The following is a 24,707-nucleotide window of genomic DNA, read 5'->3' as shown; positions in this document are numbered from 1 at the left end:
GAGCTACTAGAGGACAGTCAGATATGGCCAGCCAAGATCCAGAAGGGAAATCCGCCGCTTCCTCCGGTAGGCGGACAAGTAGTGACGAGGAGAGTGGCATGGAAGCTGGTGTTGCAAGCAGTCAGCCTCCTGACCCAGAAACCGTTGAGGAGGACATCAGTGACGTGCAGACAGTACTCGATGATGATGATGTAGCTGATTGCACTTATGACCCGGGTGAATTAGGAATTTCATCATTATCGGGAGAAGAGGGTGGCAGCTTGCCCATAAGGCAGCGGCAAAGCAAGCAAGTCGCTAGCGTGGCTGGGAGTTAGCAAGGTGGCAGCAGTGGGAGGTCGTGAGCCAAACATGCCCGGGGTAGACACCCACTTCGCAGGAGTTTACCAGCCCGGAAAGTAGTAGTGCAGGGGTTCACAGAAGCAGCGGTAGCAGTCAGTCAGTGCAGAGTGTTGGTGGTAAAATTACCTACTTGGCGGTGTAGCAGTTTTTTGTTAAGCCGTCGGAGGAGGTGAACATGGCAATTCGTAGAATCTGTGGGGCAGAAGTTGAAGCCTGGCCAGAGTGCCAATGTTGGTACCACGGCCCTGCATCAACATATGCAGCATCACCATAAAGTGGCCTGGGAGAACTGTGGCTCCGATGTGGTGGTCCAGCCTGCCGCAGCAACTGCTGCATCACCCAGTGGCACGCACCCGATTTCAGGCATTCAAGGCTCTACCACCTCAGCCGAAGGGTCCAGATGCTCCTGCTCCTCCTCCTACTCCTCATCAGTCATTCGGTCAGCAATCGATCACTTAACGATTGCCAAGAGACAACAGAATTCATGCACTCATCCAACGGCCCAGAAGCTGAATGTGCTCCTGGCCAAGTTGCTGGTGCTGCAATCCCTCCCTTTCCAAGTGGTGGACTCTGCACCTTTCAGACAACTGATGGCTCGTGGAGAGTCCCAAGCCATCATATTTTCCTCAAAAAGCCAGTACCAGCTCTGCACACTAGAGATGAGCGAATTTCATATTTTGAAATTCATTCACGCTTCGTTTGGTGGTAAAAGCAGAATTGTGTTATGGATTCCGTTACCACAGACCATAACGCAATTCTATGATGGAATGCACAACGGAATGCCTTTAGTGGCATTCTATTATTCATTCCATCATAATAGAGGTCTATGGGCTGCTAAACAGATGCGCCCCATTTCTGTTATGCAGAGGAGTCCTCTCCCCCAACATAGGCTGACATGCAACGTTTCCATACGTTGGAATTCCACCCTCCACATGTTGGACTGACTATACAAATAGAGAAAGGCCATAAACAATTTCTTGATGATCCAAGCAGACAGGAGTACTCCCCTGTGGCAGCCAGTGGCAACTCATGTGTGACACCTGCTGTTTGCTCAGGCCCTTTGAGGAGGCCACGTTATTTGTCAGTCGCCAGGACTATGGAACGAACAACGTTATTTCACTGCTTCATGTCCTGGAAAAGATGCTGGTAAATCTGGCTGGTCAGGGGACTGGAGAAGTGGTGTCTAGATCTCACGGCGACTGGAGGAGGAGGAGGACATTGGAGCACAAGCAATGTGTAGCAAAATGACAGTTTTTTCTACACAGGTGACAGGAGAAGAGGAGCAGGAGCAGCCAGAGGAGCTACAGGACAATGAGAAAGACGAGGCAGAGGACCTAGACACACCGTGGTAGTATGCAGTGGAGGTGTAAACAGGGAGTCATTCTCTGTGTCACTTGCACAAATGGCCCAATGAATGCTTACTTGCTTGCGTAGTGACAGTTGAATTATCACCATTCAGCAGAGGGATGACTTCTGACTCTCCACCTTGTTGGATCCTTGCTATCCGTCCAAAATGGGGGCCATTTTTACACCCGCTGAGAGGGAGGACAAACTTAACTACTATAGAGACCTCCTGACCGGGGGGACCCTCTGTGCTCACATTCCTCTGCCATGGCTGCTGTGGAAGGGTGGGGGGTAGGAGCAGTTCCACCTCCATCAGCAGCAGCTTGAGTCTAGAGTCGCTGATGAGCAGCTTTCTTCACCTGCTTATTGAAGAAACTATTCACCAGCAGCAGCAGCTAGACCTGGAGCAGGACCTGAACCAGCAGGTGGTTGCATACTTGGACAGCACCCTGCCAGCCCACATTGAAGATCCCCTGGACTAGAGCAGCCAAACTGGATTTGTGGCCGCAACTGGCAGAGTTTTCCCTGGAAAAGCTGTCCTGCCCGGCCAGTAGTGTAGCGTCAGAACGTGTGTTTAGTGCGGCGGGAGCCATAGTTTCCTCAAGAAGAACTCGCCTGTCCACCCAAAATGTGTAGAGACTGACCTTTGTCAAGATGAATCAGGTGTGGATCAGCCAGGATTTCCACCGACCAATGCCTGATGCATCAGACTAGATCATCTATGGTGCCACACTTTGAAAAAAGAGACTGGTTTCTTCTGGCTATCTGCCTCAGCTACTATTCTGATGCTGCCACCCGCCTGATGCCACACATCTGATTCCAAGTGCTCCTTCTTTCACCCACCATCTTCAGCTGGTACTGGTATTGCTACCCACCTTCCCACTCTGTCACCGGGTCACTCTGTGGTCACCTGATGCTGCTGCCACCTCCACACTATGTCACCTTGCTACTCTGTGGTCTCATGATGCTGCTGCCACTCTGTGGTCTCCTGATGCTGCTTGCCACTCTGTAGTCTCCTGATGCTGTTGCCACCTCCACACTGTCACCTTCCTACTCTGTGGCCTCCTGATGCTGCTGCTGCCACCTCCACACTGTCATTGTGCCAGCCTGTGGCCTCCTCCTGATGCTGCTGATGCCGTGACTTCCACACTCTGTCATTATGCCACTCTGTGGCCTCCTGATGCTGCTGCCACCTTCACACTGTCATTGTGCCACCCTGTGGCCTCCTCCTGATGCTGCTGCCACCTCCACACACTGTCATTGTGCCACTCTGTGGTCTCCTCATGCTGCTGCCACCTCCACATTGTCATTGTGCCACCCTGTGGCCTCCTCCTGATGCTGCTGCTGCCGCCACCTCCAGGCTCTGTCATTGTGCCACTCTGTGGTCTCCTGATGCTGCTGCTGCCACCTCCACACTCTGTCATTGTGCCACTCTGTGGCCTCCTGATAATGCTGCTGCCACCTCCACACTCTGTCATTGTGCCACCCTGTGGCCTCCTCCTCATGCTGCTGCTGCCATCTCCACGATCTGTCATTGTGCCACTCCGTGGCCTCCTGATGATGCTGCTGCCACCTCCGCACTCTGTCATTGTGCCACCCTGTGGCCTCCTCCTGATGCTGCTGCTATCACCTCCACACTCTGTCATTGTGCCACTCTGTGACCTCCTGATGCTGCTGCAACCTGCACACTGTCATTGGGCCTCTCTGTGGTCTCCTCATGCTGCTTCCACCTCACCACTATGCAATAGGGCCACTCTGTGAACTTCTTATGCTGTTCCCCCTCTCCCCACTTCATGACTGGGCCACTATTTTACCTTTTGGCCTGGCTGACATCATCATTTATTTGACCCTTCTTCTGATCTGTCAGAAGGAAGAAAAAAATGAGACACACAACAGATCCTGTCTATGTAACAGCTGTACGGCTTGCATGACATGGTCCCTATTTTGCATCAGAATTAGCTCATAATTTGGTAGCCAAAAGCAGGAGTGGGTACAAAACACAGAAGACATGCAAATATTCCACGTGTCATCTCTGTTTTGGATCCACTTCAGTTTTTTTTTTGCTTTAGCAATATTCATGGATTACTGACCAATTGCTGACCGAGTAAAGGTGGAGGCTCCACAGACAGGATCCGTTTTTTTGGGGGTTATTGTTCTGTGGATCAAAGGAAGGGCAAAATAATTAGTAACGTTAACACAAACTTACTGCTGACACCCTCTTCACTCTGTCGGGTGGGGGGGAGGGGCTCTACTTGTATAAGCGTTTGAAAGAACAGGTTTTGTAGACATCTATGTGGAATCAGCTGCCGATGGTGTAAAAGGAATGCGCTTCTTCTTGACGCTAACATCGACCTGTAAGGCTCCATTCACACGTCCATGGAATGGGTCTGCATCCGTTCCGCAATATCCTGAATGGGTGTGGACCCATTTATTCTCAATAGGGCAGGAATGGATGCGGAGAGCACACAGTGTGCTCTCCGTATCCGAATTTCCAGTGCGCATCCCCAATCTTCCAGTCCGCAGCTCTGTAAAAAATAGAACATGTCCTATTCTTGTCCACAATTGCGGACAAGAATAGGCAGTTCTATGGGGGTGTCGGCCAGGTGTATTGCGGATCCGCAATTTACGGATCCGCAATACACCATGGACGTGTGGATGAAGCCTAAGGCTGAGTTCACACTTAGTTATTTGGTTAGTTTTGACCCTGTAACTGCCCAAATAAGTGAAGTGTGCAGTGATTCTAAGAGTGACGCCTGTCATCTGCATGTCATACTGACTCACAGTATTATTTCACTACCACAGCAGACTCCCTATGCGAGTTACTGCAAGGCACAGTGTTCTACACTACTATAAAGGCTGGAAATAGTCGTTTTTTAACGCGATTCTTCTCAAATAATTTTGGATCTAAACAATATTTTTTTTTTATTTGGCGAACCGAACGAATCAAATGTTTTTGAAATTCACTCATCTCTAATTGGGACATTAAGTTTGTAATTTATTACCAAGCAGTGCTCAATTTAAGGAGTCCAAATGTTGGATCTGCACATTTTCAACAGTTTCATCTAAGGCTATACCTTACTTGTCTGTTCCCTTTGGAGAGAAGGAAATGTTCTCCACCATGTGTACTGGTTTTACTGTTTATGCCCAATAACAGGTGGATGAATACCAGTGTGCCACTAATGTAATACAGAGAGCTAACAAACGTTTCAACAGAATACAGTGGAGGTGTGGAAGAGAGTGAATATCTTTAAAGGGAGAGTTGGGGGCAGGGTTGGACTGGCCCAACAAAAAACAGAGGATCTTTCGTGGGTACAGACTCTGAAGCAATAGTGTGCCCAAAGGTCCTAGAGGAAAAAATATTTGGAGCTGCCTTTAGAGATAAAAATTTGCCACTAGGGTCTATTTCTATGACTTAAAGCCTATTAGACATGATTAAGTAATTTCCTCTGGTGGGCTGAAGAAATCCCAGTCTGAGGCCTCATGCACACGACAGTATTTTTTCACGGTCCGCAAAAACGGGGTCCGTAGGTCCGTGATCCGTGACCATTTTTTCGTCCGTGGGTCTTCCTTGATTTTTGGAGGATCCACGGACATGAAAAAAAATGTCTGGCCCTGTGGAGCCAAACGGATACGTCCTGAATTACAATGCAAGTCAATGGGGACGGATCCGTTTGATGTTGACACAATATGGTGCCATTTCAAACGGATCCGTCCCCATTGACTTTCAGTGTAAAGTCTGGAGTCCCTTTTATACCATCGGATCAGAGTTTTCTCCAATCCGATGGTATATTTTAACTTGAAGCGTCCCCATCACCATGGGAACGCCTCTATGTTAGAATATACTGTCAGTGGGAGGGGGGGGGGCCGCACTGGCCACCAATGATATTCAAACTGGGGAGGGGGGGGGTCTGCCCCCTGCTGCCTGGCAGCCCTGATCTCTTACAGGGGGATATGATAGTACAATTAAGGCTACTTTCACACTTGCGTTCGATCGGATCCGTTCTGAACGGATCCGCTCATATTAATGCAGACGGTGGCTCCGTTCAGAACGGATCCGTCTGCATTAGAACTTAGAAAAATTTTCTAAGTCTGAAAGTAGCCTGAGCGGATCCGTTCCGACTTTACATTGAAAGTCAATGGGAGACGGATCCGCTTGAAGATTGAGCCATATGGTGTCATCTTCAAGCGGATCCGTCCCCATTGACTTACATTGTAAGTCGGAACGGATCCGCTCGCCTCCGCACGGCCAGGCGGACACCCGAACGCTGCTTGCAGTGTTCAGGTGTCCGCTCACTGAGCGGAGCGGAGGCTGAGCGCTGGCAGGCGGATGCATTCTCAGTGGATACGCCTCCACTGAGAATGCATTAGGGCCAGACGGCTGCGTTCAGGGCCGCTCGTGAGCCCCTTCAAACGGAGCTCACGAGCGGACACCTGAACGCAGGTGTGAAAGGAGCCTAACCCCTTCAGGTGCCGCACCTGAAGGGGTTAATTGTGCTGATCACGGCCCCCTGTAAGAGATCGGGTGCTGCCAGGCAGCAGGAGGCAGTCTTGTACACAGTTTGTAGTGTATTCTAACTAGAAGCGTCCCCATCACCATGGGAACGCCTTTGTGTTAGAATATACTGTCGGATCTGAGTTTTCACGAAGTGAAAACTTAGATCTGAAAAAGCTTTTATGCAGACGGATCTTCGGATCCGTCTGTATGAAAGCAACCTACGGCCACGGATCACGGACACGGATGCCAATCTTGTGTGCATCCGTGTTCTTTCACGGACCCATTGACTTGAATGGGTCCGTGAACCGTTGTCCGTCCAAAAAATAGGACAGGTCATATTTTTTTGACGGACAGGATACACGGATCACGGCCTCGGCTGCAAAACGGTGCATTTTCCGATTTTTCCACGGACCCATTGAAAGTCAATGGGTCCGCGAAAAAAAAAAACGGAAAACGGCACAACGGCCACGGATGCACACAACGGTCGTGTGCATGAGGCCTGACTCTGATGTGGGAGGGGGACATAGACTATCCAATAAGGGTTAACTTTGCTTGTGCCCCTCACTGTGGGGTTAGTGCTGCATTCGAATATAGATATTTGCTGATGACTTTACACGAACCCTGTGGCAGTATAATTTTTTTGCTTAAGAGATGTTATTCTGTGTAATGAGACAGGGACCCTTATGTAACAACATTTGCTTGCAGCATCACAGCCCCATGGGCGAGAGAACACAAATGATGTTTGGTGCCTGTACATTAATACACTGTAGCTAATAAATTATGCAGTTGTTGTTCTCATACAAATGATTCCCAGATATTTATCTAGTCTTGTGAAGTCTTTGGCGACACCACAGATCAAAATTTATGAACTAATAAACCAATAACTAATATTGTTCAGAGGCAAATTGTATTGGTCATCAATCAGCATGCTATAGTGTTAGATTACTTTAGAGGAGCATAAGGTGGATATTTGGTTTGCCTAATTTTGCAATGGAGATTTTCATACTTTTAGTTCTAGTGTACTTATTGTTTTAGTTCTTAAAATGCCTTGTACCTTTGTGCTAAAAAGTATGTAAGAACTCAATTTATCAGGTTACCAGACGAACAGACCTGCCACCATGATTCTGGATGCCAGAAGAGGATTTCTATTAAGGGATTCAATCTCAATGAATGGGCTTTAAGATGAACCATGATAAGGTTGGAGATGGATTCAGGAATTAAGTGAAGAAAGACCCTCTTGCACGGGTGAAGTACTGAAGTACTCACCATGTCCAACTCCTATGGTTCTTAATTAACCACTTATCCCTATATATAGCCCTTGGGAAGGGAATACATAAGCCAAGCACATTAACCTCCTAAGCAGTGGGCCTCCGGCTCACTGCAAACATATCCATGATAACATTGAAAGAGCTCCAAAAATCTAGTGAAAATGGAAGTGTGTGTCCATAAGACCACTGTAAGCCATGTATTCTACAGATAGGCTTTATGGAAGAGTTTCCAGAAAACAGCTATTGCTTAAAGGGGTTGTCTAATCATGGACAATGGGGCAATTTCGCTAGTAAATTCACCCATTGTCTTATAGGTGCAGGTCCCAGCAGCACCTATATCGAGAACAGAGCCCTGAAAGTGAAGGAGGGCGCACTGCGCATGCGCAGCAGCCCTCCTTTCATTTTCTATGGGGCCGGCAAGATCGTCGGCTATTTCCGTCGACTTCATATAAATGAATGGGAGTGGGGCCGCGCATGTGCGGTACACTCCTGTTCACTTCTATGGGGAGCCGGCTTGGTGGTGGCTGGACTGGAGTACTTCAGCTGGGACCTGCACCTATAAGACAATGGGGGCATATACTAGCGATATGTCCCCATTGTCCATGATTAGACAACCCCTTTAAATAGAAACATAATAAAATGTGTTTGGAGCTCAGCAAAGAACATGTGACAGGCTCCCTAAACATATGTTTTTTTCAATCAAATAAAGCTACTTTCACACTAGCGTTTTAGTTTTCCGGTATTGAGAGCCATCATAGGAGCTCAATACCGGATAAAATTGCTTTAGTTTTGTCCCCATTCATTGTCAAAGGGGACAAAACTGAACTGAACAGAACAGAATGCACCAAAGTGTATTTAATTCCGTTTAGTTGCGTTCCCAGACCGGATAGCACACATGTTGCAGTTTGCTTTCCGTCCTGGCATGCGGAGCAAGATGAATCCGGCATGAACCCCAATGCAAGTCAATAGGGATGGATCCGTTTTCTCTGACACAATCTGACACAATAGAAAACGGATCCGTCCTCCATTGACTTTCAATGAAGTTCATGACGGATCCGTCTTGGCTATGTTAAAGATAATACAACCGGATCCATTCATAACAGATGCCGGCAGTCGCATTATCAGTAACGGAAGCGTTTTTGCTGAACCCTGCCGGATTCAGTAAAAACACTAGTGTGAAAGTTGCTTAAGACTAAAATTATGCTTTTTGCTTGGCCATCATGGAAATGTCTATGTGTGACAACAACCCAACAACCCATCATGCAAGAAAACCATTTCCACACTGAAGAATGGTGGTGGCAGCATTATGCTGTGGGGATTCTTTTCATCAGCAGGGACTGGAAAACTGGTGAAGACTGAAGGAAAGATAGTTGACCGTAAACAGGGCTATTCTCGAGGAAAATGTGTTATAGAGTGCCAGAGATTTGAGACTGGTACATAGCTTTACCTTCCAGCAGAACAATGACCCTAAATATGCTGCTAAAGCTACACTGATGTTGTTTAAAGAGAACATTTAATTGTCTTGGCCTGGACAAAGCCCACACCTCAACCCTTTAGAAACCATCTAATTTAAAGATGCTGGAGCAGTTTTCCATGGAAGAATGGGCAAGAATCCCAGTGACTAGATGCGCCAAAGGAACAGCTTAGCTAATAAGGGACTTACATCTGTAATTGCAGCTAAAGTTGGCATCACAAAATAATAATAGACACATCAGGGGTAATGTCTTAATTATTGTTTGTACAACGGTAAAAAATATGTTGTACCTTTTGGGTATGGCTGCACAGTCAGGTTTCCTGATGCAGTTTTGGAAGCCAAAATCAGGATTGAATTGAAAAAAAGTGGAGAAGTCATATCTGTCTATGATCCGCTCCTGATTTTGGTTTCCAAAACTGCATGAAGAAACCTGACCATGTGGCCATACCCTCAAAGTGGTAGGCTTGTTCTGCAAATCAAATGGTAATACTCCCTTTCCCCCAAAAGTTCTGGTGGTAATGCAACAAAGTAGGAGAAATGCCAAGGGGAGGAACGGATACTTTTACAAGGCATTGCAGACAGAAGTGGAATTAAAGGGGTTGTCCGGGTTCACACATACCCATATCTTCACCCAGGCAGCCCCCCTGATGCTCCGATGCGCTCCCTTGCCCTGCGCGATCTTTTGTTTACAATAACACACTTTTATTTACAATAACACACTCCCGGGCGGAAGCTTCCGCCCGGCAGTATGTTCAGTGACTTCACTGGCTCAGATGGTCCTGCTTCAGTGCTGCCCTAGCTGTTTTACTGGCTAGGGCAGGGCTAAAGCCCACCCATCAGTGCCATTGACGTCACCGGGCTTCCTGGCAGCCCCATGGAGAGTCCGATTCATCACTGGAACTCCTGAAAATGCCTTTGCCCTGCGCGATTTAGCGCAGGGCAAAGGAGAGCATCGGAGCATGAACTGCTCCGATGCTCAAGTCAGGGGGGCTGCCTGGGTGAAAATGGAGGTATGTCCGGGTTCAGTTCAGTTCCCCTTTAAAGACCAAACTCAAATCAAAAAGGTTACCAAGTCTTTAATATACCTTGCACTTTTATTTTTTTATTTTTTTGCATGACTTAGACAATCCCAACATTTGCATTTTTATCATTTTTAGAATTAAGATTTTTAACATAAAAAATATTTGTCTTCTTTTCAAAAAATACAGTGGGTTCTTTCTTTTTAAAAGTTCATCTTCCTTTTTGTAAAAAGCTTTCCTGGGGTTGCATTCTTATAAAAAGCATGTGACACCATGTCATGAAAAGTGCCCTTAAAAGCTAAGCTGTGGAGGGGAAAATTCCACAGTGCAGACGTGGACTTTGCTAGGAAAAAGCAATGCTAGACACTCCATTACTGAACTTAAGAGGTTTTACAAAGGTGGCAACCAGAAAGAAAATTTCTGCAAGGAGCAAGGTTAAGCATTTCTTCAAGTGTGGTACTAGCCAGCAGGTCACATTGATTTTGGACAAAGGAAAAAGCTGAATTGATAGCAACATTAGTTCCTTAGATACCTTTTGGATCTTCCACTAATCCACTATTCTGAAATGGTAGAAAACCACTGAACAGGTAACAAAAGCAACAAAAAGTAGTCTAGAAAATAGAAAGTGTCATACAAAGTCATGTGGATTGTTTAATAAAAACTGTTCTTTGTAGGTCCTTTGGGAAAACTGTAGTGTCCAAATTAGGTTGGAAATAAAACAAATTAATAGGAACTGGTTTTCCCTTTTGGTTCGTTGCAGGCTTTTCCTTTTCATTCTGACGGTGTTTACACTTTTTGGCACAGTTTTGGCCATAGCAAACAACTCAAACCAAACACGTCTGTCAGTCCCGAAATTGGCCTGCTAGTTCTGAGACTGAAATACAGTAAGTCTGGCCAGAAAACCATCAACTCCTGAAGGATGTCTAGTAAAATGGTTCCAAGAAAACTGTGGACATCCTTAAGTGTGACATTTAGGGAGGTTCGGTTACAATGTACTCTCTGACTTTGTCAGGTTTGTACAAAAGCTGGAATCTGTAATTTCAGACAGTGCACATTCGATGCTGGTCCATTTAAACTTTGATATTGGATTATTGGCATCACTTCCTCAGATCCAGGACACACACCTGGAATGAAAGATCAGATGTGACATTATTGTGGTCAAAATGTTCTCATGAATAAAATATACTGTAACATTATCATCTTTTAGGTCTCACTCATGTTCAGGTATTTAATATTGATATTTAATTGGTATTAAATTTCCCAGCATATTGCATAATGTGTACCAGTGGAGAGGAAGTATATGGTGACGTCTGAGTGGGTATACTTTAAGGTTTTGTTTCTATAAAACTTTTTGGAAAGAAACCCAATGGAAAATATAGGTGATATATGGGCTCTCAATGACCCTCATAGATGTAATAACCAGACAATGTAAGGCTTGAGCATGTCCATCAAGAATGGAGCCCATCAGAATCTGATATTCTATAATAAGCTTTATATTTCCATACACAGACACACAAGCTGGACTCAGTTAAGTAGGTTTTGTAGTTATGTTTTGTGTGTCATGTTCCATATTGTTTATTGATGATCTTGGTTAATAGTAATGTACTCTACTTCAAAATTGAAGACAACAGCTTTGGTTCCTGTTATATAAAAGTATTTAGTATAAATCATTAATTTAGTATTAAATACTCACTGATCCATCAGATGCGCTTGCGCCTACTTTATCACCTCTGGCATTCCAGCAAACTTCAAAAATTCCTCCTGTCCCCCTGTAGCTGTGCACTAGAGATCCGCTCTGTCAATCACAAATAGAAATCAGTCTTGATCTGTATTTGACTTACTGGTACATACATGTTAGGCTTCAATAAGATCAGATGATTAAAATGTTTTATTTGCTATGGTGACAGATATGGTTCCTCTGATGTTATCTCTGCCCCAGCCATAGGCAACACTGTAATTCTTATGTGACAAGCTGGTTTATATCTGTTCTTTCTGCAGGTCTAAAGACAGAATAAAAAGTGCTTTATAGGAGGAATTTGAGATTAGGCTGGTATTCTGGTATAGTAGTTTTTGGTTCACCAAAGGTTAAATTTCACTTTACATTCTTAAAACAGAACTACAGTCACTTAAGGATGTGGCCTATTTTGGACTTCAGGACAAGGCAATTTTTTATTATTTTTTTCTTCTCCACATTTGAAAAGCCACAACTTTTTATTTTTCTGTTCACATATTGCTATGTACTGTATAACAGTTTATAATGAAAAAAACACAATTCTCCTGCAGTTTTTTGTTTTGTTTTTATGCTGTTGCGACATTCAAAGACATAACATTTCATGAGGTCATTTATCAAACTTGTGTAAAGTAGAACATTTTTTTTTGCCCAGAACAACCAATCAGATTCCACCTTTCATTTTTGACAGCTCCTTTGGAAAATGAAAGGTGGAATCTGATTGGTTGCTATGGGCAACTAAGCCAGTTCTACTTTACACCAGTTTGCTAATGGCCCCATTAATTGTTTCATCAACTGAGCTGTGTGAAAGCTTGTATATTGTGAGGTGAGTTGTAGTTTTCATTGGTGCCATTTTGGGGTACACAGTACATTCAGAAAGTCTTCAGACCTTTTCACTTTTTTCACGTTTGGTTATGTTGTGGCCTTTTGCTAAAATAAAAAAAATAAAAATAAAAATTCCCCTAATTCTGCAAATTCTGCACTCAATACCCCATGAAAACAGAATGTTCATTTTTTTTTCTAATTTATTGAAAATAAAAAAATAAAAAATTTTGCATTGACATACGTATTTAGACTACAGATGAGAAAATAACTTCTACCTATTTGGAATTCATCCCAAATTCCCCCCTCATTTTGACTCTAAGAAACCTGAATTTATTGTGATTAATTTCTGGCAAACCACACAGAGAGACCCAAACATGATAATTCTCCTTCCAAAAAGACAAGAGTACTGAGTGTCTCAGGAGAAAATGGCTCTGGTTAGCTGAGTGGCCTTTAGGGTACTCTTTCACATTAGGGAGACTATCTAGTATGCATGGGGAGTATTGTAGTCCAGCCAATGCTGCTCTATGTTTCTTGGAAACATATTACAAATTGGCATATGTTACATCTGCCACAATACCAATGTCACAAAGCGGTTTTTACCCTTTAACATCTATACAGGGATCTGGACTCTGCTACAGGGGAACAACCAAGCCACTACCTTTTGAAGTAGTCTCTGTTCAGTGACAGCAGATCTAGGTGGGTGAAGAGATACCAGTGTGTAGCACTGAGGGGACAGGCAAAGGCGTAGCCAAAGGAGGAGCCGAAGTCAAAGCAGGCTCAAGGTTGTGATAGGCAGCTGTGGGTCAAATTTGATAAACCTGCAGAGGTCAAGCATGGGAAATCAGAATGGAATATAGAGCTTCACAGGGACTAGAAAGCTAGAATACTATATTGATCAGGCACCTTCACACAGAGGAAGGTGCCTTAAGTACCCTAGGGAGGCTAGCCATAGACTGGACAGAGTAGAGTATATGTGTACTGGCCCTTTAAAAAACACAGGAAATGATGCACCCTAGGGGCAAACTAGGGCACTGCAGGTAAGAGGACTAGGAAGTAAGCAGCTTTGAGTAGACAGAACAGTGTTAATACAGTAGCCGTGCCCTATGGGAAGGAACAAGGATTGGAGTGGGAGATAGGGTAAGTGTTCCAGTGGCCATGCCCGCTGGTAGCAGGGAGGGCACTGACTGCATAATAGTTATTTTTATTTTTTAACATAAATTGAAGATTTTATTAAACTGCAGGGATTTGAGTTAAACAAGTTGTCTCACTTCAGCAAATGACATCTATCATGTAGACAAGTTAATGTGTGGCAGTTACTAATGTATTGTGATAGTCCATATTGCTTTCTTTGCCGGCTAAATTTATTTTTTGTCACATTATACACTGCTTGTATCCATGGTTCCAATCACCATGTAATCCAGCAGCAGTGGTCGTGCTTGCACACTATAGAAAAAAGTGCCAGACTATGCATACTCCCATGGTCCCAGCTACCAGAGAGGCTGGTGCTTTTTCCTATATTGGGCAAGCACGGGCACCACTGCTGGACTGTAGGGTGGTCATTACCATGGAAACGAACAGTGGATAATGTGATGGAAGCAGAGACAGCTGCCTGTATGATGAAGCAGGGAGCCAGCCGTCCACTCTCTGCTCCATTATTCCTCCCTCTGTCTGACCTCCACACTGCATGTTTGGGTAAAAGGTGGGGCAGGGCCGGCTGGGAGCTCTGTGTATCATCCTGCTGCTGCTGGCGGCGGGGGCACAGCTGGGCATATTACTTTACTGTGAGGGGGCACAGCTGAGCATAATACTTTACTGTGAGGGGGGCACAACTGGACATATTGCTGTGAGGGGGCACTGCTGGGCATACTATTGTGAGGGGGCACATATCTGTGCATATTACTGTAAAGGGCATAGCTGGCCATACTACAGTGAGGGGGCACATATTTGGGCATTGTTACTGTGAGGGGGCATGTATCTGGGCATTGCTACTGTGAGGGGCACATATATGGGCATAACTACTATGAGAGGAAACATATCTGGGCATAACTACTGTGAAGGAGGCGCAATGCTGGCATAACTACTGTGAAGTGCGCATATTTCTGGACATCTCTACTGTGAGAGAGCACATATTTGTCATAACTACTATGAGGGGGCAAGCTGTTTGCATTTTTTTCTGCAGTGCATTTCAAATTTTCAGTGATGTTTTCTTGACCTGGAATCCACATGAAACCTTCGCTTAAGGCTACAAGCACACGAACGTTGTTTGTTTCTGTGTCCGTTCCGTTTTTTTTGCGGATAGGATGCGGACCCATTCATTTCAATGGGTACGCAAAAAGTGCGGACATGGTGTGCTGTCCGCATCAGTATGTCCATTCCGTAGCCCCGCAAAAAGAAATGGAAATAGGAATTGTCCTATTCTTGTCCGTTTTAGGCATTGTTACCATGGATCCGCAAAATAAAACAAAAACGGATGGCATACGGATGTATGTACTGTCCAGACCTGTAGTTCCGTTTCGCGGCCCCGAAAATAAAAATAGAGCATGTCCTGATGTCTGAGAAGAATAGGCATTTCTATCATAGGGCCACAAAATGCGGAACGCACATGGCCGGTATCTGTGTTTTGAAAATGTGAAATTTGCAAAACACTTACGGACGTGTGAATGGACCCTTATGTATATTTCATTAGTGTGAACATAACTTATGTTTGAACATACCTGAGTATTCCATATATGAACGCATTTGTCAAAAGAGCCACTGGCCAGATACTTTCCATCAGGACTAAAAGCTACACTATAGACAGGTTCTTGATGTTTGGTTAATGTGTGGATGCAAACGCCTCTCTCAACATCCCAAAGCCGGACAGTTGAATCAAATGACGCACTGTAACAAAAAGAGGTACAGTTTTGCTCAACAATAATATAAAATAATATATAACTATATTTCCAACTATCTATAAAAAATAACTGATATAACGACGCATAGAATATACACACACTTGCATTGTTTAATTTGTAACAGTTGTCAAATATTAGAGGGAATTAATTAGCCTTTTTCCAAATAAAAATTTGAACTAAATTTTAAACAAAAATGTGTGACTTTTTCCTGTTTTGTGCTTCTTTTGTCACAAATTATTAGGGGATGCCCCACTAAATAAATTTATAGCATTTTACTCCAGACTACTTTAGATTCAGGTATGAATACATTTCTCCCACAGTGTATTATATAGAGACACATTTATGTACTCACTTCAAAACCATGACTTGGCTCTTCATAGGGTTATTATGTGTCTTACCTTGCTAACATTATGCTTGAGTTTGGGTTGCTGGTGCCGGGACCTGTTGGACTCCATTTGATTGTATAAATTTCTTTATTGTGGGCCTGTAGATCATGCACACACACATCTTGCTTCATACTCCAGATCTACAACAAATTCATGAACAGTGTTAATGTTGAAGAGTCAAAAAGTAATGTTTACACATCATGTGGGGCTTTCAATTAGTGCAGCTTAAAAAAAAATAAACTTTGAATATCTTTATTTAAAAAAATACTGTTTTGTGTATACAGTTTCCATGAAGACATATGTCACCATGGTTACATCCTATGTGTAGTCTGATCCTACAGCCTTGTGTTATTCCACTTTTTCTGCCATCTCCTCATGCTAATTTACAGAGATTAGAAGACTGTGGGTGGAATACTGCAGGATCAGACTACACAGGGTTTGTTTTTATTCTCTAAACATAGAAATGCATATGTGTATTGCCTCCTACACACGAATGTGTGCGCACCGTGGCCCTGCTGCGGCCCGCAAAACACGGGCCGAAATGCACGAACACTGACCGTGGGGCAGTCACAGCGGATCGCGAACCCATTTACTTAATGGGTCCGCTCTCCGGCCGTTCCGCAAAAAGATAGGACATGTTCTATCTTTTTTCAAAACTGAAGTACGGGACGAAACCCCACGGAAGCACTCCGTAGTGCTTCCATAGCGTTCTGTTCCGTACTTCCGTTCCACACCATTCCGCATGTCCGGATTTGCGGGACCCATTGAAGTGAATGGGTCCGCATCCGTGATGCGGAATACACACGGAACGGTGCCTGTGTATTGCGGATCGTGTGCAGGAGGCCTATGTCTGCATAAAGTGTTGAAGATAAATTGGTCAGCACTCGCTTGAATGCACGCCGCACGGGACCAGGATCAGTTTCCACGTGCAATGTAGTAAAGGATCCCAGCAGACGTGACTTGATGCTTGTAACAAATTTATTGTCAAAGTAACAATATGTTCTGTATTCTAGGACGCGTTTCGGCTATGGTAGCCTTTTTCAACAGATCTGTTGAAAAAGGCTACCATAGCCGAAACGCGTCCTAGAATACAGGACATATTGTTACTTTGACAATAAATTTGTTACAAGCATCAAGTCACGTCTGCTGGGATCCTTTACTACATATGTCTGCATAAAGGCAGTTTTTTTGTTTTTTTTCCTCAATGTAATGCCAGTGGGGATTGTTTTAAAACATATTTTATTTAACTCAAAGTGAAAAATGTGATACAAATAAACCCTTTGTACTAATTATAAGTGTTGAACACGTGGCTATTACAGAAATCAGAAAAATGGCATAGAGTATATTACAGAACATGGTCTGCATGACCAGATTCTATATATGCATATTACCTCTCTTCCAAGAGAAAGTTGTCTGTATATTAGCCAAACTAAGAGCCTTCTTTAAAAGGAGAAGGTAACCCATCTTCAGACAGTTATTTCAGGGTCCCTTCCCTTTGTTAGGATGCTTGATTAGCTAGTCAGGTATATTAGATAGGAATGAGGTTGTACAACTGTGCTACATTTTAAGATTGTTATCCATATATGAAATGCATTCTATTAAGACTTAAAGTGGTATTCCAGTTATATAAAGTTATCCACTATCCACAGGACCCACAATCATGAGAACAGGGGCCATGCACCCAGTGGAGCCCCCCAAAATAAACAGAGTGGCCAGTGAGGCATGCACCCGGCTATTTATTTTATATAGGAGTTCTGCAGATAGGTAGGTTTGATGTTAATAAAGAATTACCCCAAGCCCCCAATACTTTAAAAAGTTTCTAGGGGAATACCCTGTACTTACAGTATATCCATTTTTTATGGAATTGCTGCCAATATTCTTCACTCATTAATTGTGGGGTGCAAGGACTAACAATTTCTAGAAGACTTCCCCCATCTTATGGGGCTAAAAATTGTCAATCCCTGTGCTGTGTTCCATGTAGATAATGGTTTGCTCTGGATTTTTTAAAGCTTAATGTTTCGATTTAATTTAAATGGGGATGTAGTCCTCACAGAAATTCTCAGATTCCGACTAAGGCCTCTCACCTACCTAAACCAGTTCTCTCTGCTTTGCACTGATGAGGAACAATCTAAACTATGTATCAAAGCCTGTTTAAAAGGCTAAGGGCCAGATGTACCATGACTCTGACAGCTCACTCCACTTTCACATATGGCTAAAGTCAGATTTATGATTGGCCCTTTAAGACTGTAATAAATGTGGTTTGACGGTAGCAGTTTATCTGTCAGTAAGCAGCAGTGGCATAACTACCGGGGAAGCAGCTGCTTCGGGGCCCGGCGCCCCAGCAGCGTGTGTGACAGTTTATTTTCAAGTTAGTTAAATATCGTGTTCAGGGCCCCTTCACAGCAGCCGCTAGTGTGATCTAATCTTACTGTCTGCTAAAGTCTCCTGGTCTGGGATTTGAACCCACAACCTCCAATCTATCAGTGAATCAGTGGCAAAGCATTTACCCTCATAAAGGCTGCATTACAACTGATTGGAAAAAAAAAAAACTACATCTATACACATGACAGCTGCCCAAACACACCTAGCACTGCTATATCTGTATATGACAGCTGTCCCTGCACACTCAGCTCTGCTATATCTCTATATATGACAGCTGACCCAGCAAACCCAGCTCTACTACATCTATACACATGACAGCTGCCGAAACACAGTCAGCTCTGCTACATCTATACACATGACAGCTGCCCCCAACACACCCAGCACTTCTATATCTCTATATGACAGCTGTCCCAGCACACTCAGCTCTGCTATATTTCTATATATGACAGCTGCCCCAGCAAACCCAGCTCTACTACATCTATACACATGACAGCTGCCGAAACACAGCCAGCTCTGCTACATCTATACACATGACAGCTGCCCCCAACACACCAGCACTGCTATATCTCTATATGACAGCTGTCCCAGCACACTCAGCTCTGCTATATCTCTATATATGACAGCTGCCCCAGCAAACCCAGCTCTACTACATCTATACACATGACAGATGCCTAAACACACCCAGCTCTGCTACATCTATACACATGACAGCTGCACCAGCACACTCAGCTCTGCTATATCTCTATATATGACAGCTGCCCCAGCAAACCCAGCTCTACTACATCTATACATGACAGATGCCCAAACACACCCAGCTCTGCTACATCTATACACATGACAGCTGCACCAGCACACTCAGCTCTACTATATCTCTATATATGACAACTGCCCCAGCAAACCCAGCTCTACTACATCTATACACATGACAGCTGCCGAAACACAGCCAGCTCTGCTACATCTATACACATGACAGCTGCCCCAGCACACTCAGCTCTGCTATATCTCTATATATCTATCTACTGTATAGCAATACTTAGAGATATATAGATGTAGCAGAGCTGGGTGTGCTGGAGCAGCTATCATATCTAAAGATATAGCAGAGCTAAGTGTGCTGGGACAGCTGTCATATAGAGATATAGCAGTGCTGGGTGTGTTTGGGCAGCTGTCATATGCATAGATGTAGCAGAGCTGGGTTTGCTGGGGCAGCTATCATATATAGAGATATAGCAGAGCTGAGTGTGCTGGAACAGCTGTCATATAGAGATATATCTGAGATACTGCTATATCTGTATATGACAGCTGTCTCAGCACATTCAGCTCTGCTATATCTCTATATATGAGCAGCTGTCATGTGTAAAGATGTACACTTAGCCAGCTATAACAGTAGAAGTCTCATATTTTTTCAGTCAGCCACAAGGCAGCTGGTATGGTCTAGTGGTTAGCTGCTTTGCCTCTGAAGCAGAAGGTCGTGGGTTCGAATCCCAGCAGAATCTTTTCTCAAATACAAGCACTGACTCCATATAAGGACATACAAGGCGGGGCACAGGAAGAGGCTGCATCGCATCGCTGACATGGAGGTAAGTAGAAGTTTATTATTATTTTTTTAATACCCGACTGTTACTGCCATGGGGGAGCGGGAGGCACCTGATACTGGCAGTGGCACCTGATACTGGCACATGGGGGGAGGGGGGTTGGCACCTGATACTGGCACCTGGGGGGGAGGGGGGTTGGCACCTGATACTGGCACATGGGGGGGAGGAAGAGGCACCTGATACTGGCACATGGGGGGGAGAGGGGTTGGCACCTGATACTGGCATATGGGGGGGGGGGAGAGGGAGAGTGGCACCTGATACTGGCATATGGGGGGGAGGGAGAGTGGCACCTGATACTGGCACCTGGGGGGGAGGGGGGGTTGGCACCTGATACTGGCACATGGGGGGAGAGGGGTTGGCACCTGATACTGGCATATGGGGTGGGGGGGGGGAGAGAGGCACTTGATACTGGCACTTTTTTGTGGGGGGGGAGATTGCACTATGATACTGGGACATGGGGGGGGGGGGGAGAGGCACCTGATACTGGCACATGGGGAGGGGGAGGGAGAGAGGCACTTGATATTGGCACTTTTTTTGTGGGGGGGGGGGAGATGGCACTATGATACTGGGACATGGGGGGGAGGAGAGAGGCACTTGATACTGGCATGTGGGGGGGGGGGGTTGGCACTATGATACTGGCACATGGGGGGGAGAGGCACTTTTTTGGGGGGGAGATGGCACTATGATAATGGGACATGGGGGGGAAGAGAGAGGCACTTGATACTGGCACATGGGGGGGTTTGGCACTATGATACTGGCACATGGGGGGTGGGAAGGAGAGAGGCACTTGATACTGGCACATGGGGGGAGATGGCACTATAATACTGGGACATGTGGGGGGGGGGAGAGGCACTTGATACTGGTACATGATGGGGGGGCATCTATGGGGACACTTACTGGCACATTATTGGGGGGCATTATGGGGGACACTAGGCCGGCAGCCTATCAGAGGCCGGACACTGAGGGGCATCTACTGGGGCACTATATATGGGGCATTTTATACTGGTAAATTATGGGGGGCACTAGCAGGAAGGGGGAGAGGAGCACTATGGGGGAATTTACTGGGGGCACTATATAGGGGTATTTTATACTGGCACATTATGGGGGCACTATGGGGATATTAGCTCAACTGGGGGCATTACAAGGGGGTATTTTTGCACTGTCACATTATAAGGAGAATTATTACAACTGGGGGGGCATTATGGTGGGCTTTATTACTCCCCCATGGTATGACCCCCTAGTAGCAGCACCAGCCTCTCCCTGCTCTGCTATCCCTCTGCCCCTTCTCCAAATCCTTATTATGAAATCTTTCTCATTAGGATAAAACACAACATCAGCTCCGCCGAGCCCCCGGCCAAGTGTGGAAGTGGCGTCCGAGATCCCCAAGGGCCAAGCCAAGAAATTGTAAGTGTTCATATGAAATATGTTTATGTTATACACATATAGCATACACTGTGCCCCACAATGTACAGTATACCTCTATATTGTGCCCCACAATGTACAGTATACTGCTACTGTGCCACACAATATACAGTATACCGCTACACTGTGCCACACAATATACAGTATACCTCTACACTGTGCCCCACAATATACAGTATACCGCTACACTGTGCCACACAATATACAGTATACCTCTACACTGTGCCTCACAATATACCTCTACACTGTGCCACACAATATACAGTATATACAATGTACAGTACTGCTACACTGTGCCCCACAATATACAGTATACCGCTACACTGTGCCACACAATATACAGTATACCTCTACACTGTGCCCCACAATATACAGTATACCGCTACACTGTGCCACACAATATACAGTATACCTCTACACTGTGCCTCACAATATACCTCTACACTGTGCCACACAATATACAGTATACCTCTACACTATGCCTCACAATATACAGTATACCTCTACACTGTGCCTCACAATATACCTCTACACTGTGCCACACAATATACAGTATACCGCTACACTGTGCCACACAATATACAGTATACCGCTACACTGTGCCAAAGGAGTGGGGTTTACACAGGAGGAGGGAGATGCGAAGCGCGCTGAGGGGGCCCTTACAAATATTTGCTGTGGGGCCCAGTCACTTCTAGTTACGCCCCTGGTAAGCAGCTTTACAAAAGTCGCAAGTCTTTACGAAAAAGTCGCATATTCTATTAAAAAGTCTCATAAGATAAGCATGGTCCTCACTGGAGTGAAATTGCTCATTTTTTTGCGACTTTTTTGTGACTTTTTAAATAGTCCCATTAGTAAATCTGTCTAGAGATTCATTTACATAAGAAAACACGCCCACTTTTTAGAAAACTGGCGAGCATAGTGCAGAGCAGAAAAAAGTCACAAAATTGTGCTCAGTTTTAGCGATTGCGCAAAAATTTGCGACTTTTTCACTCCATTATTCTGACTTGAGCTAATGATAAATCTGGCCCTAAGTGTTGACTTGCTGGATTGATACCTAACATCTGATGGCATCAGAGGCTTGGCTTTCTTTTTCCTCATGCTAGGGGAGCTAATACATGGAGGAAGGTTGTCTGGACTATGAGGGCACCTTAACATGTGGTGGAAAATCCCACCAAAAAATCTGCAACATAATCTGCTACAGAATGTTATCCTATGGGGCTGAAAAGTCTCAATCCCTGTGCCGTGTTCTGCTGCAGTGTAAATAATGCCGATTTTCTTGAAGTTAATTTCTTCATTAATTTAAATGGGGGTTGTAATCAGCAAAGAAATGCACATAATAGCCCCGCTGAATTGAATAGGGCTGAGCTACAATACCAAGCACAGCGCCGTACATTGTATACATTGAGAGAATGCTGCGCGCTACTGTGAGCACCGATGCCTTCTCAAACAGCTAATCAGCAGGGGTCTCAGGTGTTGGACCCCCACAGATAAGATGCTAATAACCAATCTGGAGGATAGGTCATCAGTTCAAAAATCTCAGAAAACTCCTTTAAGCCTATTTGTTGTGAGATTCTTGTAACGATCAAGCTTGTTGCCTCACATGAGTTCAGTAAAGACATTGTTTTAGGTTAAACTGTGTCCCTTAATTTCTTTAATGTGGTAAAGACGAACACCAATCATTGGCCAAAACGATCCTGGGTAAGGATGTAACTACCTGAAAAGGAGGTTTGTGCTAAATGACATTCCTCTTGCACCTATGCAAATGATTTAATGGTGTTGTTAGAATAGAAATCTCCTATATGAGTACATTTCTGGCCACCCAAAAGAAGAATTTCTGTAGTGTAAGTAGATAGGGAAACATAGGGTTGTGCCACATAGATAATATGGGGGGAAAAAAGAGTATTGAACACGTTCCTGACTGCATGCCAAGCCTGTATTGCCGCGTTGGGAATAGAGTGTTAGACAAGTACAGACCACATAGTAGAGGTATCTAGGTGGTAAGCCACTGGGGAATTATAGATGATGATAGGTAGCATAAGAAAGTCTTACATACAAACTATACTTTGAGCGATATTCACTGATGCCAGAAGCTCAAAGCAGCCGGAGGAACGTGAACAAATTGATAATGAACTGTATTTACATCTATTGTGGCAGAAAGCCATGTCAAGAAACATAATGGAAATATCAAATGATGAGTCTATAGGAGCTAAAGATGCCTCTAAAATATCTATGGAACAGCAGATCCAGACATTGAATACATTGACGACGGACATAAAATTATTAACAGGATTAACAGGATTGTTATTCAAAAGTAACTGCCTCAGCAAAATATATATTTCAGAACAAGGTAATTTTTAAGGCCCTCATGCACATTATACAAAGGTGGGACAATAGTAGCAGGACCTTACAACCTCTTAATCTGTAGTAGATGTTAAGTTGACATTTGTTCAGCAGAAGGCAATGGTGCAACCTTTTTGAATTTGAACATGCCAGATTTTTGGTTCTCAAGAGAATTCAACAGCCACCAGAGGTGCCAAGCATAGCCTTTTTCCTCTCTCTCATTTGAGAACATTTGCATGCCTCAGCAAAACCGAGTGTGCATGCGTATAGGGAGGTCCGGAGGAATAGTTACGGGTGAGTGTTCGGCCAACAGTTATTAAAAGCCTATGGTCACTAGGGATGAGCGAATCGATTTCGGATGAAACATCCAAAGTTGATTTGCATAAAACGTTGTTCTAATACTACGGAGCAGGAGCTCCATACAGTATTAGAATGTATTGGCTCAGATGAGCCAAAGTTATTGCTCCGCAAAGTCTTGCGAGACTTCACGCAATAATTTATGAAGTTATTGCGCAAATTCTCGCAAGACTTCGCAAAGCAATAACTTAGGCTCATCGGAGCCAATACATTCTAATACTGTACGGAGCTCCTGCTCCGTACAGTATTAGAACAAAGTTTTAATGCGAATCAACTTCGGATGTTTCATCCAAAGTCGATTCGCTCATCCCTACTGATTATGAGAAGACACAGAAGACTGAATGAATTATATTATTTAGAGGAAACCACAAAGGGAAATCACATGCAGATAGTCTTCCTTGCAAACCACATGCTCAGTAAATATAAAAACACCAGAAGCCAAGTGGATTTTGTGGAATGCCTTAAAAAATGTATTGCATACACAGTAACATTAGGGTTATTTAGGACATTCAAGATATTATGCGTCCAGAGTTCTAATATATTGATAGAGCCACATGGACAAACAGGAGCCTTTTACCTACACCCTACATACCAGAAAATTACTGTATTATCTTATAGAACAGGGTTCTTGATGTTTCTAAGTCACGTATCCCCTACTCGATTACTATACATTCTGACACCAATGACTCTGTATCCCGCTGGACCACCAATGACTTTTATATTACAATAGTCATACCACTATGTCACTGCAATGACCCCCTGAGGAGTCGGTGTAGACGAAGGGAGTGGTATTTGCCCTATTGAAGTGTTAGTCTTGATATGCTCCCTCAGGTTTACACCC

General features: G+C 44.4%; 1 protein-coding gene across 2 annotated transcripts in view; it reads right to left on the bottom strand.

The window, feature by feature from the left end:
• Positions 1–10,001: 10,001 nt before the first annotated feature.
• The window catches only part of TBL1X (transducin beta like 1 X-linked), a 326,122-nt gene continuing 311,416 nt past the window's right edge, over positions 10,002–24,707 (bottom strand). For both annotated transcript variants that reach the window (XM_044287937.1, XM_044287938.1), the window contains 4 exons: positions 15,786–15,913; positions 15,208–15,373; positions 11,633–11,734; positions 10,002–11,063 (listed from right to left, as the gene is read on the bottom strand). In XM_044287937.1, the coding sequence (XP_044143872.1) occupies positions 11,037–11,063; positions 11,633–11,734; positions 15,208–15,373; positions 15,786–15,913 (423 nt within the window). In that variant the 3' untranslated portion in view covers positions 10,002–11,036. The remainder of the gene's footprint in view (positions 11,064–11,632; positions 11,735–15,207; positions 15,374–15,785; positions 15,914–24,707) is intronic.

This window comes from Bufo gargarizans, chromosome 3 (genome assembly GCF_014858855.1).
Source record: "Bufo gargarizans isolate SCDJY-AF-19 chromosome 3, ASM1485885v1, whole genome shotgun sequence".
Classification (NCBI taxonomy): domain Eukaryota; kingdom Metazoa; phylum Chordata; class Amphibia; order Anura; family Bufonidae; genus Bufo; species Bufo gargarizans.
Note: the sequence above shows the minus strand (reverse complement) of the source record. Positions and strands in the feature narration are given on the sequence as shown.